This window comes from Excalfactoria chinensis, chromosome 11 (genome assembly GCF_039878825.1).
Source record: "Excalfactoria chinensis isolate bCotChi1 chromosome 11, bCotChi1.hap2, whole genome shotgun sequence".
Lineage (NCBI taxonomy): Eukaryota > Metazoa > Chordata > Aves > Galliformes > Phasianidae > Excalfactoria > Excalfactoria chinensis.
The window spans coordinates 15,709,026-15,721,278 of NC_092835.1; the positions used below are offsets into that span (position 1 = coordinate 15,709,026).

Here is a 12,253-nt window from a genome sequence, read left to right on the forward strand (position 1 = left end):
CAGCTCCGCACGCGCTTTCAGCCTTATCCTTCCTTCGGCACGGGACGCTCCGACATTCCCACGCTCCTCTCCGCGGCCGCTCCTGCGCACGGCGCGCTCCCGGTCCGCCCCCCGCCGCATCCCCCCAGGCGCTGCCCCGGCCGCGGAGACGGCGCGGCTCGGAGCGGAGCGACACGTGGCACCCCGCCCCGCAGCGCCCCACGGGGCGGCGCCTCCGCGCCCTCCAACCAACTACATCCCCCGGCGGTCCCCGCGGGGAGGGGGGGGGGGAGTGGCGCGGGGACGGCGCGGTCTGACGCGTCCCCCCCTTCCCGTCCTTCGTTGCCCGCTCGGCGCGGCGGGTCACGAGGCGGCCTCGGTGCGGCGACGTCACGGGCTGAACGGCGAGCGGGAGGGCGCGAGTGTGGGAACCGCCGGGAGGGGGCGGGGCCGGCGGGAGCGCGCGGGGCGGAGGCGGGGCCGGCGTCGGCCCGTAGCGGGCGCCCTCCCCTCTGAGTGACAGAAGGCGGCCGGGCACGGCCGATCGCGACGAGGTCGGAGCAGCCGCTCGCGCCGCCGCCGCCTCCTGCGCGCTTCCCCCCCTCCCAGCCGCCGTCGCGCCCCCTCCCCTCGACCGCGCGCGGTGCCATGAGGCGGCCCTGAGGGGCGGAGGCGGCCACAGCGCAGCCCGGCGGGGGGAGCCCGGCGCGGCCCGGTAGGGCGACGGCGTCCCGCTTTGGCTCGCCGGCCAAACCCATGACTACGGCAAACTGCGGAGCCAACGACGAGTTCGACTTCAGGCTGATCTTCGGGGAGGACGGGCAGCCCGGGCCCGGGCCGCCGCTGGGCCCTGCAGGTGCGGTGCCGGCCGGGCCGGGGGGGGGGGCGGCTTCCTGTTTTCCTCACGGCGCGGCGGGGGGGCTGCAGCGGGGGGGCGGGGAGCGGCCGTCCCGCCCTCAGCCCTCGGGCCGGGCCCGGCGGGGCGCGAAGGGGCGGCGAGGGGCGGCCCGGTCCCACCGCCGTCGGGAGGGGAAAAATGGAAGGAGAGGGGCCGCGGCGGGAGGGAGGGAAGGAGGGACGGGGCTGGCGGCGGAGCGGGCCCGAGCGGAGCGCCGTGGGGTGAAAAGTTGCGTCCGTAGGGGGAGCGGCTCGGCGCCTCCGGGCGGTGCGTGCGGCCGGGCCGTGCGAGGCTGCCGGGTCCGGAGGGCGGTGGTGCGGAGCTGTCGGCGCTGCCGGCCGCGGGACGTTCTGTCGGTGCGGAGCGCCGCGCTGTCCGCAGCCATGTTGGGCCGCCTCCCGGCTGCGGGCCCGCGCCGCTTCGGTAGGAAGAGCGCTAAGCGGTGTGAGCGCTTAGAAGCGGCTTTTTCCAGAAGTTAATTCCAGCTTTTTTAATGCTCGGTTACAACTTACAGATTCCTTAGAGGGAAAAAAAAAGCAGGAAAGAAAGATTATAAAGATTTTCCTTCTTTATTTCCAGCTTAATGGGACAGGAACATTAAAAAGCAGATGGTGCTTTTGGGAAGGAGACCTGAGTTCTGCTAGCCAAAATAAATGTATAATAGACCAGATGGACAGGATGCATGCAAGTCGAACGGGAAACGGTGGGGATGCTAATAAATCACAAAGAAAGAAATAAAAAAATGGATGGCATTCCAATTTCTGTTCACTTTTCACATGATGCTGGTGCTCTGAACTGTAGTACTCAATGAGGGATCGATGAAAATGAGAAAATACTGCTTGGAAGACAGGGCATTAGAGTGGATGTGGAGGTGATGGGCCAGGGGTCGGACTTTGTGATGCTGGAGGTCTTTTCCAAACTTAACGATTCTATAATACTTGTATTTTGGTAACACTGTAACAAGTGGTCCAGGTACTGCCCTACACAGAGGGAAATCTTCATGCTCGATGCCTTAAGACTATCTTTAAGGCAAGTTTGAAAACACGGCAGTCATGATTCATTTGCTGTAGCAGACAGTAAGAACTCGTGTGCCTCCATCCTGCCTGCATCCCTGGCTGAGGAGCTCAGTGGTTGGTGGGAGGCCGGCAGTTTGCAGGCATGGACTGGAGGTGGAAGGGTTGGGATCAGTCAGTGCCTCTTGGAAGAGCTGCTGGAGTTCAGCTGTTGGTGCTGCCTGTGTGTTGAGGACTGGATTCTGTAAAAGCCAAAGATCCCAATTGGAAATCTTTCATTTTTTCCCTTCATCTGTCTATAATATATGAACAGAAACTTTATATCTCCTGGAGTAGATTATTTAGACCATATATTTCATAGCCCTATTTTGATAGCTTCAGTGATGATGGCATTCGTGTGGCAAAATAAGCATAAGGGTATATTTTCCTTAATGGAAGGTCATGTTAAAACATGGAGGCCACAGGGAAAGGTGCTTAATTTGGAATAAATAATATTCAAATTGCCAGGTCTCTTGGGGTCACCTGAAGACAAGTTTGTGTGCTTCATGCTGTATCTCTGGATGTTTGGGGTCGTGTCCCTGTGAGAGAAGCGTTGGGTACAAAGTTCTTGCATAAATAGCACAGAAATTACATTAACGCTGAGGCTGCAGTAGTGTTAACTTTTAATTGTTCTGGGTACGTATGCATTTATAAGGTGTTTTTGTTTTGATTTTTGACTTTTTGATCAAAACTAAGAAAATATGAAAGAGCAACTCACATAATGTGCTTCTGATTTCTGAACGACTACGCAGATGCTGATCTCGGGCTGGAGATTACCTTTTTTTGTGACTTTGAAAGGAGAGAAGGAGAAATTAAAGCAGCCTGTTTTCCGTGTTAATATATAGAGCAATTTCAGTGGTTTTCGGGACACTAGAACAGGAGTAGTTAGTTTTGTGCTAAGTGGCAGAAAATGAGATGGGTGTTATGCAGCGGTGCTTGCACGCTCAGTCTGGAAGCTGTAGTTTGTGTTGATGGGGGGGAATGCATGAAGGATGGTTCAAAGGTGCTTAGAAGTCTGAATTCTGATGCTGCAGTATCATCCATACTTCCTTGAAGATCAGAGGGATTGCTCGTTTCATCTGCCTTGTGTGCTGGAATACAAATTTGGTCGTGTTCAGAAGCTTCTCAGGTAATTGTAGATGGTGATAAGGCACTGAGCACCTCTGTAGCACCTTCCTCTTTGGTAGGTTAGTGTCTGTGTCCCAGAGTAGCAGTAAAGGTTTGCTTTCATCTGGCAGCGCTCAGCAGCCAGCACAGGTGGTGGAGTTCTGGGGATTGATGAGCTTTGTCTTCCTGCCAGAAGAATCCAGGCCTTCGGTCAGTGATGGAGCACTCTGAAGTGAACTGAATCCCTTTGCTGCAGAACTGTTCTCTTAGTTGCAGGAGCATCTGGTTGCATCTTGCTGCATTCTGTCAGTTGCGCTGAGGTCCTGTGCAGCCTTATACAATAGGCTGTCAAGTAAGTGGTGAGAGAATTCTTTCTGATGCCTCTACCCTGCTTGCCCCCATGATTTCAGTGCAGTTTGGTGTAATTTTGAGAAGTCTGAATTTGGAATTTATTGAGCACTAAGCAAATACGCACAGTGGTCTCCATGCTCATGTTAAAGGCTCATCTGTTGAGGATGAAGTTCACTGTTGAAATACTGAGCTGTGCAAAAGGGAGCAAAGATGAGTTGCTCTGATGTTTCTTTAGCTGAATTGTATTTTCAGAGTTTATCTTCTGTTTCAAAAACTTGTTTGTTTTATTTTTTACTAGGGAAGGGCTCTTTAAAGAACTCAGGGTGTGTAGTACTGAGCTGGGAATTCAGGGTCTTGTAAAGTTCTGTACCATCCACAATTATTCCTTGTTGGTATGTGAAACGTGGGGCGGTTTAAAATCAGAGGCTGCAAGCTGTTCAAGAAGCAGAAAAGGAATGATTCAGTTAGGAAATACAGGCAGCTGAGTGGTTGGTACTGCAGTTCAGAACCCTGAAGAAGCTGTGTAAGAGTGAGATGCAGGGTGAGGCTTCGTTACCCAGAGGGATGGAGCAGCATGGCTCCCTGAGCCCCCAGCCTTTTGTTCTTCGGTTATAGAGGCGAAGAAATCCCTGTTACCTGCTTGCTGTCAGTGTAGGTAGTCATTCTTTGTTGCTTTTGGTTTGTTTTCACCAGATTTGATTGCTTTACCGCAAAAAGCAAAAATTTTCTCCTTGGACTTTTTGTTCATAATATCTGTTTTATTTCCTTGGAAACTGTGAAAAAAGCTGGAAAAAAAAATAAAAAAATTCTGCATATTTTCCGTGACTTGATATTTGGTTAAGTAACACTGTTTAGTAATCTTGTTACTGGTACATTATTTCTCACAGTCCTCCTTACCTCCTGAGAAGAAAACAGACAGAGTTGTGGGTTGTTTGATTTATTTTGTTTGTTTGTTCTCTTTTTGTGTCCCAGTTTGGAGATGAATTTAGTGACAATTCAGAATGCCTTTGTTAGCTGGAGCCCGGCTCCACTGCAGGGCACTATAACTGGACTTGGCTCTTCAGTTCATTTGAAAGCTTCCATGTTTCTGTACTACTTCTCATCTAGCTTAGAGCCGTTAGCTTAGTGGTTCAAGGCTGTGTCCAAATACCAATACATGTTATGCCATCGTGAATATCAAAGTAATACCATATTTTCTTTTTGAAGGCTTCTGTGTTTGTCCCTCTCTCCCTGTGAGCGCCTTGGAGCTCCTTGGGCTGCTCTGCAGGTCAGGCTGCCTGTGTGCTGAGTGCTCCAAAGTGATGTCTGCCACTGCATTGGCCTCAGGAACTCAGCAGTTCTCTGCTGCGAAAGTGGGCACTACATGAGAGTCTCTTAACTTAGGAATGTAGTAGAAAAATATCAGAACTGATATTGTACCGAAACAATACTGTAATACTAGTCTTTATAGCTTTGCTTTGATCTCTGATATCTAAAGTATCCTCCACTTCTTCAACATGTATTCATGACACTGCTGTCAGAGGCTGTTGGTAGAGAGTAGGAGGCAGGCTAAAATGTTTATGGAAGTTTGTAGTGTGCTTGAACTTTGTGTTCTTTTCCCTAAGATGGTGTGTAAGGTAGGCAAAGCTAAGAAAGTCAACTTGTGGTAGGAAAGAAAATGGTCTCATAATTAGACAGGGTAGAAAATGGAGGGCCGAATGCTGGTAGTCATCGTGCACTCAAGGTGTGAGCTGAGTGGCGGTCGCTGTTGCTGACATCCTTTCTGTGACTGTGAACTTCTGGCCCAGAGCTGCCCCAAAGTCTGCTTTCCTTCTCCAGGAGCAACTCTTGGGATGTGACCTGCTGAAATCTTTCTCAGAGAACATCCTTCTACACACCTGTTAAGCCCTTTTAGTCCATTTACATTTGGTTGTCTGTGGGTAGGAGAGAAAGTCTTTGCACAGGATGGTAACTCTGAGGTTAATGGGTATAATTTAAGCCGTCCATATAAATACAAGAGCGTGTGTGGGTCTGTAAATGCTTGCTGTACAAAAACAATCTCCTGAGTTAATGCCAGCATCAGCTGCTGCAAGAAAGAAATGAATGAACAAGTAGCTTGAGTCTGTTTCTTCTTTTTGTTCCCCTAGAGGTAAACCAAAATATTTGTTTATTAGATATTGAGCACTAAGTGTATTTCAGTAGGCACCACCAATTGAGGGGAAATTTAATTACTGCCACGGTTTGATTTCACAAGGTGGTGATTTCCGTGATGTGCACATAGCAGGCCGATGCGCGGGGCACGATGCAAATCATCCATGGGCTGCAGTTATATAACGTGCTGGTGGAGGGCAGGGGAGCCAAGCAGCTGCAACTGGCTGAAAACATGAGGGTCTGTGACGTGGAGATAGCAGAGAAGTAGCGAGGAAGCACCAAAGGAAAACTTGCATTAAAATGAAGTCTGGTATCAATTAAGTCAGAGTTGCCTGGGCTACACTGAAACAATAATCATGGGAGGCTGACACATTTGGATCTGTTGCTGCTTTTCCATGTTACGCTTGCTATATGAAGTCTCCCCTATGTGAATGAAGCTTGACCAGAATGAGACCATTTGGCAAACTACCCAATTCTCATGTGTGCTATTGCAAGGCAGTTGTAGTTACACGTGGTCTAATGCCATAACTTTCATGGTCTGGCATATGGTTTGGCTCACTGCATTGTGCATCAAGGCACACTAATGCACGGGTTTCAGAAAGATCACTAGCTTGGCCAAATGTCACTTATTTCATGTGAGCATTCATGCTCATGTGCCACTCTCTGTTCCCCTTCCTCCCATCCGGGTGTTGGGCACAGTGCGAGTCAGAGCACATGCTGAGAGCTGGGATGCAGAAGATTGTCTTGGTGCGAAAAACATTTGTGCCAGTGCTTGTTTCTGTAGGATTTCTGAATGCTGGAAATAAATGTACTTTTTTTAAGGAGAAAGTAGCTCTCTACTTAAAATGTGACTGTCTTTTTTCCTTTTTTCCTTTCCTGCTGCAAGCAGTTGATCATATTCCACTAGAGAACTGGTTAAGTAATGTTGCTGTTGAACGAGTGAGAAACAAGAGTAGTTTGGGCCCTGGTCAGTAGTAAGCAGGACTTTGACTGTTCACAGCAATAACGTAAATATAGGAGTTGTTGCCTAAAGCTGCCCTAGTGGGCCAGGGAAGTACGTGGAGCAGTGCTGGCAGTCAGCCCAGCCTGTAAAGCAGCATCCAGGTCCATGCATTTGTCCAGGCATGCCGCATGGGGTTCGGATGACAGTGGAATTTAAGATGAGCGAAATGATCGGTAGGGCTGGGTGCAGTGGCAAAGCAGGAGCAGGCTTAGTCCTGAGTCAGAGTTCTGTTCAGCCTTTAGAACACCCATCTGTACGGGTTTTTGTGAAAGGCTGGTGATGTAGGTTGTACCAAACCTTGGAGAGCTGTTTGGTCTGGGGACCTGCCAAGCTATCGGTGAGCAGGCTGGCTGTATGCGGGCTGTGCCGCTCGGCAGTTCACTGCACAGCTGAACTTAATCATCTGCAGCTCCTCTGGCTGAATATCCCACCGACATCGCGTGCTGTAGATTCCTTTCAGGCAAAGGATGATGGGGTGATGGAAATTGTTTTCCCAAGGTTTTGAGGAGGTTTAGTTTTTGTTTATAGGCACTTGGGGAAATGGGGAGAGAAAAGAAGTCTTGTCTGGTTTGGTGGTTTTTTGTTCTTTTTGTTTTATTTTTTTTAAAGCAGGAACAAATACTGTGTAGAAAACGGTTGTAGGTGAACACATGGGCAGGTACCTACAGCTGATTCACCACCCCTAGGAATGCAGAATCTCGTTGTTAGCCTTTGTTTAATGAATTGCTCCTTAGATTATTCGTTGCTTCTAAAAGTGAGAAAGACTTTTAACAAAATATTGTTAGTTGAGGTTGAATTTTCTGAATCTTTAGCAAGTGTGTTGAGGGAGGTATTCAGAATATTCCTTTACTTTTAGGTCCCTTCTGATCTAGATTTTTGTTCTTTAGATATGAGGTTATTCAGGACTGCAAGAGGCAAAAACCTCACATTCGTTACTTAAGAAGAATCCGTGCTCTGTGACTGTTAGCTTTCATTTTGAGAAGCCAGTGCTGTGAGAAGGAGCTTCTTTTATTCTGTTTTATAAGTTGTTTTGTATTGTTTTGAGCAAACAGAAAAATGGGAAGATCACTTAAAGATAAATTCAGTGATGAGCAGCCGTTGTGCTGTGCCACAGGGAACGCGCGCTGTGATGGGCTGTTACCTTCTAACTGAATGGCTTTACAACGTTCTTGCATCACCCAAAATGAAACCTACCCCAAAAACAGAATCTCGAGCTGATGGTGAATTCAGGATGCTGTTATTAACTGTGACAGTGGTTTGCTGCTGTGGCTGACTGCATAAAGGCTGTAATAATGTCTGTGATAATTTATAAGAGCTCATATGTATTTTAAATACAATGTAGCAGTTCCATAAGTCACGGACACAAAGGAGCAGCGGGGATGGAGTAGCGACACAATTACAGAAGGTTTTAGTGGAGTCATTTGGGACTGCCGTACTCAAGTGACAATGCCAGAAGGGAATGTGTGGTTTGATGCAAAGAACCGCTGAAAAAACCTGCCAACATTTTGTATTGTGTACAGCTTCTTTAAATGAGACCAGAGTTCCTGTGTTTCATGGGTGTAAACTATCAGGTCTAGGTGTTCAAGCAACAGCTGCTGGTACCTTTTGTATTACTTAGCATTTCTGCTGGTGGGGGGAGGATTTGTTTTTAAGCTGATTACGTGCAGTGTTTGGTGAAGCCTTCCCTCCTGCTCGAATAAACACAAGTTATTTAGGACTCTACAAATAAATATGTAAGTTCCAGGGTTTGCGTGTGGTGCAGTCATGTTCTCCTGTACAGTTTGGGCATCATCCTGAAAGCTGCTGGAAAATTGGTGTTCTTTGCCTCCGTGTTCACTTGGCTGTTGGGTTGGCTTCACCTGGCTGTTCCCCTGAGCACATGCTGGGCTGTTAGATTCTCATTTCTGCCTATTATACCGCATCAGTTGGTTAACAGTGTGAATTCAGGGGTTGCTAATTCTTCACTGGTGTGAGCACTTCTCATTCTGGCTCGTTTCAGTCTCTCTTTGAGATATGTGTATGCAAAGTTTACATATTAGTGAGTTGAAGCACTGAGTTATCTGTAGGGTTGCCTGTGGTGAAATAAAAGGGTTTGCCCTCTGTAGTGCTGCAGGACAGCTGTAGAAGTACAGTGTGGCTTTGCTGAGGTGTGAGATGTTCCCAAACAAGTTTGCTCAGATCCCATCAATACCGATCTCAGCATCTGTGTCGTGCTCTGTTTGAACAGAAAGGGACATGCCTCCAGTTCTGCCTCCCCTTCTCATACTGTACAACTTAGCCTCTACCTGCTCAAACTTTTGCCTTCAATTCTTGTGTTCTTTTTCAACAAGCTTTCTCAAAGGCCACAACCTAAGTCATCATGCTTTACTGTAAACTAAGATACTCATTTTCTTGCACACTTCTATGTTGGGTGTGTTGTTTTTATGTTGCTGTGGCCTTACTTAAGTGCTCTGGTCCTGAAAAGTCAGCTTCTCTGCAGTTCTTGCTCTGAAACTGAGGCAGACAGCACACCTGGAAGTCTCAGTATAGATCATGCTGCTGTCAATAAGCTCATGGGTGTTAGAAGTTGATCAATGGCCAATGCAGTCATGTAAGCAGTTAGGAGACAATTTCAGTTTCTAGATAGAGCATTCACCCTTTATGAAGTCTTTTAGGTTTGCCCCCAGAAGTGAGTTGGGTTGTGAGTGATAAATCAGCTTATAGTACCAACAACCCAGACAAACCTTTGGCCAGCAGCTATAGCACATAATTCCCTTTTTCTCCTCAGTCACTTACTGTCATTTTGTCTTTATCATCACTCATCTTCCTGTGGTCAAGCACTGCGCAGCAGTTTTGGAGTGCTTGGTTTTCTGTTGGTCCGCACATACCAGATGCTCAGGGACTGCAGGGCTGAGTTCTTTCACAGCGACTGGTAACTGAACAGGTAAAATACTCAACTTTATCTGGAAAAGTGCAGTAACAACTACGTGTTATTAACTACTGTGTGGAGGTAACGTGCCATTTAAAGTGTTTCTGAACTGCTTGGGTCGTGTTGAGCTGACTTTCAGTCTTACACTGGATGATGGATGAGACTTTAGACTGGAGGGCAGCAGCTTCCTTTTAGATGTGAGGATCTGGTGCCCTAAAGTGGGATGTGCTCTTGAGTGACACACCCATGGAGGGGAAAAAAGGGAAGCAAAAAGGCAGCTTTGGAACTTGCAGATTTTTACAGCAAGAAGTAAATATTTTTCTTTCACCTGTTATGAATATTAATGGATAGTCCTTAAATACTGAATCACAAACTTTAACAAGCTTTCACTTAAAAGCTTGCTTCATAATCTGCAGAAATACCAGGAGAGGTTGAGAAGGCACAGGTATAAACAGCGCCTCGTTCTTCCGGTTGCTGCTTTCTGTACTTGTAACTGAGAATGACAGTCCTGTTGGAGCTTATTGCTACAAGCTGGATTTTCTTGCCTTTTTACATTGGTCTAATCAGCATCTCTCAAAGCACTTTGCAGTGAAAGATAAGGAAAACTTGTATTTTAAAAACATGGAAGAAAGTGGCAAACTGAGTTAATCTGAGTTGAGAAACAAGTACGTAATTTTTTTGGAACATGCTTATGGCTTAAGTAGATGCATTTGATTTTTGTGTTTATTTAGTCTTTCTTATGTGCCAAATAAAAACTAATGACTTACTTCTCTATTTGGAACTGAATTCTGTTACGTTAGAGTGAGGCTTGATGTGTGTTACTCACACGGGCAGCCATTCCAGGTTAAACGTTGCACCAGGCTGTGGCCCAAGGCTTTGACTGCATGTTACGCCTGTATTTGGTAGTGCAGCCACCTGCGGTTCCTGTCCTGGTTGCTTGTTTCTCCATATGTCCTAAGGCTTATGTTACTGCACTGTAAATCAGATTGCCAAAATCATCTGGGTTAAAAATACGGCTCTTCTCCTTGCCCTTCCCCCTTTGTGTGGGTGGGTGGGCAGTTACTGCTGAAAAAACCTAAGGTGCAGCTCCACCCTGCCAGCCTGCCTGTTCTTTTTTTAATGCAGTGTCAGTTGTAAGCATTTGATATGCTGTATGATTCTCTTGCTTCAACTGCTGCAGCTTTGTTACTGTTCTGCGGTTCCACTGAGGACAGCTAATTCTCATCCACACTAGAACTTGGAAGCTTCTACTGTAGAAAGGATTGTTTTTCTTTCACATTTCCATTGTCCTTGCTTAACATGAGAAGATGAGTAAAATTGGCAAGTGAAATTCTGATGGCCATGACAAAGCTGCCTGTAGCGTATCTGACTGACAGAAGTACATTTATTTTTGTCCTTTTTGAGTAATCAGATATGCATGAAACAGAGCACAGAATCATCGAACAGGGAGAACTCCTGTACAAAATGAGGTTGATGTAAATCATCTCTTTCCTGAAAGCTTTGCACTACTGTTCTGTGTGTCTGTAAGCTCGGAGTGCAAAGAGGTGTTTTCTGTCTGCTCCGCATTGTCACTCTAATTGTTTTAACAATTTATGCTTTTTTATTACCATATTTGGTGGCTTACTAGTCAGTTCTGCTCCTTTATAAACCAACACGTGGCTGTGTTTCTCAGGGGTTGATTTTTTTTTTTAAGTTGGTCGTTTTTAAGCTGCCTGCTAGAACTGATTAAGCTTGTCAGAAGACAGGAATTGTCTCTGGAGAGCTAACAGGTTGCAGTGGAAAACTGGAATGAAATATCCAACTGTAGAGATTTAATATGGTAGTGTACCAAAAAGAACTCTGATCAGCTGTGGTTTTAAGTGCACAATTGGAAAACTGTGATTCTTGAGTGTTTTTGGTTCTTTGTGAGGATTGAGACTCTTCTTTTGCCCCAAGAAAGAAGACTGCAACTTGGCAGGATACTGGTAGTTTAGAAATGGAGCTACATACACTTTTTGTTCATGTTAACAGCTATTTTTGTGACATTCTTGTAATACTGTCAAGTTTGAAAAGAGATTATAGTGCCTGACTTCGGCCGATCTGTGTAAGGGAAACTCGATCACAGCCTGAACCTCTAATTAACCATCTGAGGCAAGTGATGAGTCAGCTGTGGGAGCACAGGTGAAGGTAATTCAGCTGTGCTACTGGAAGGGGGGCAGCTTGATTTCACCTCTCCTAGATCCCATTAAAGGGCAGACCACCACTAAAGCAGCATCTCTTTCTGGAGATCGCTCCTCTGTGAAGGTTTCGTGGTGAGTATCCATCTTGACTGAAAGCCTCAGCACTGGTGAGTCTTTTCTTAGATACTTTATGGCTATTTACTCTGTAATTACAACTATACGCTTGTATTATTCCAACTATACAACCTGAAAAACTGAAGAGGTTATCATTTTCTTTTTGAAGTTTGGGAATGGAGATGGAGATTATGTGACTTGCATTAGAGCACAGGTGATGGCTGTGGTGGTGCACAAGTCTTTCCTAATGCTATTTAAAGGACTTGATTACTGATCCCGTATTCACAGTGGTATTTTTATAAGACCTAGGTCGTGTTGCACTTGCTTAGTACCTTATGACAACTCTTATTGTCTGAAACCTGTTTGTTTGTGGGCTTACAAACCTAGGATAATGAAGTGGTTTGAATGTATTTGGCATGGGGCTTGTGTTCAGACATTTGATGGTAATTGACCTTCCTTCTGTGGAGAAATCTGGTTGGTTTCACAGCTGCACATAAGCTGTGCCAGTACGTGGCTGAGCAGTGAGCAACTGGTGGGCAAGCATAACGAGTC

General features: G+C 46.7%; 1 protein-coding gene across 2 annotated transcripts in view; it reads left to right on the plus strand.

Moving 5' to 3' along the window:
• Positions 1–299: 299 nt before the first annotated feature.
• NFATC3 (nuclear factor of activated T cells 3) overlaps positions 300–12,253 on the plus strand; it is a 59,932-nt gene continuing 47,978 nt past the window's right edge. The window contains exon 1 of one of the 2 annotated variants that reach the window (XM_072346671.1): positions 300–835. In XM_072346671.1, coding sequence (XP_072202772.1) covers positions 736–835 — 100 coding nt within the window. In that variant the 5' untranslated portion in view covers positions 300–735. The remainder of the gene's footprint in view (positions 836–12,253) is intronic. The other variant, XM_072346670.1, reaches the window with a different exon arrangement.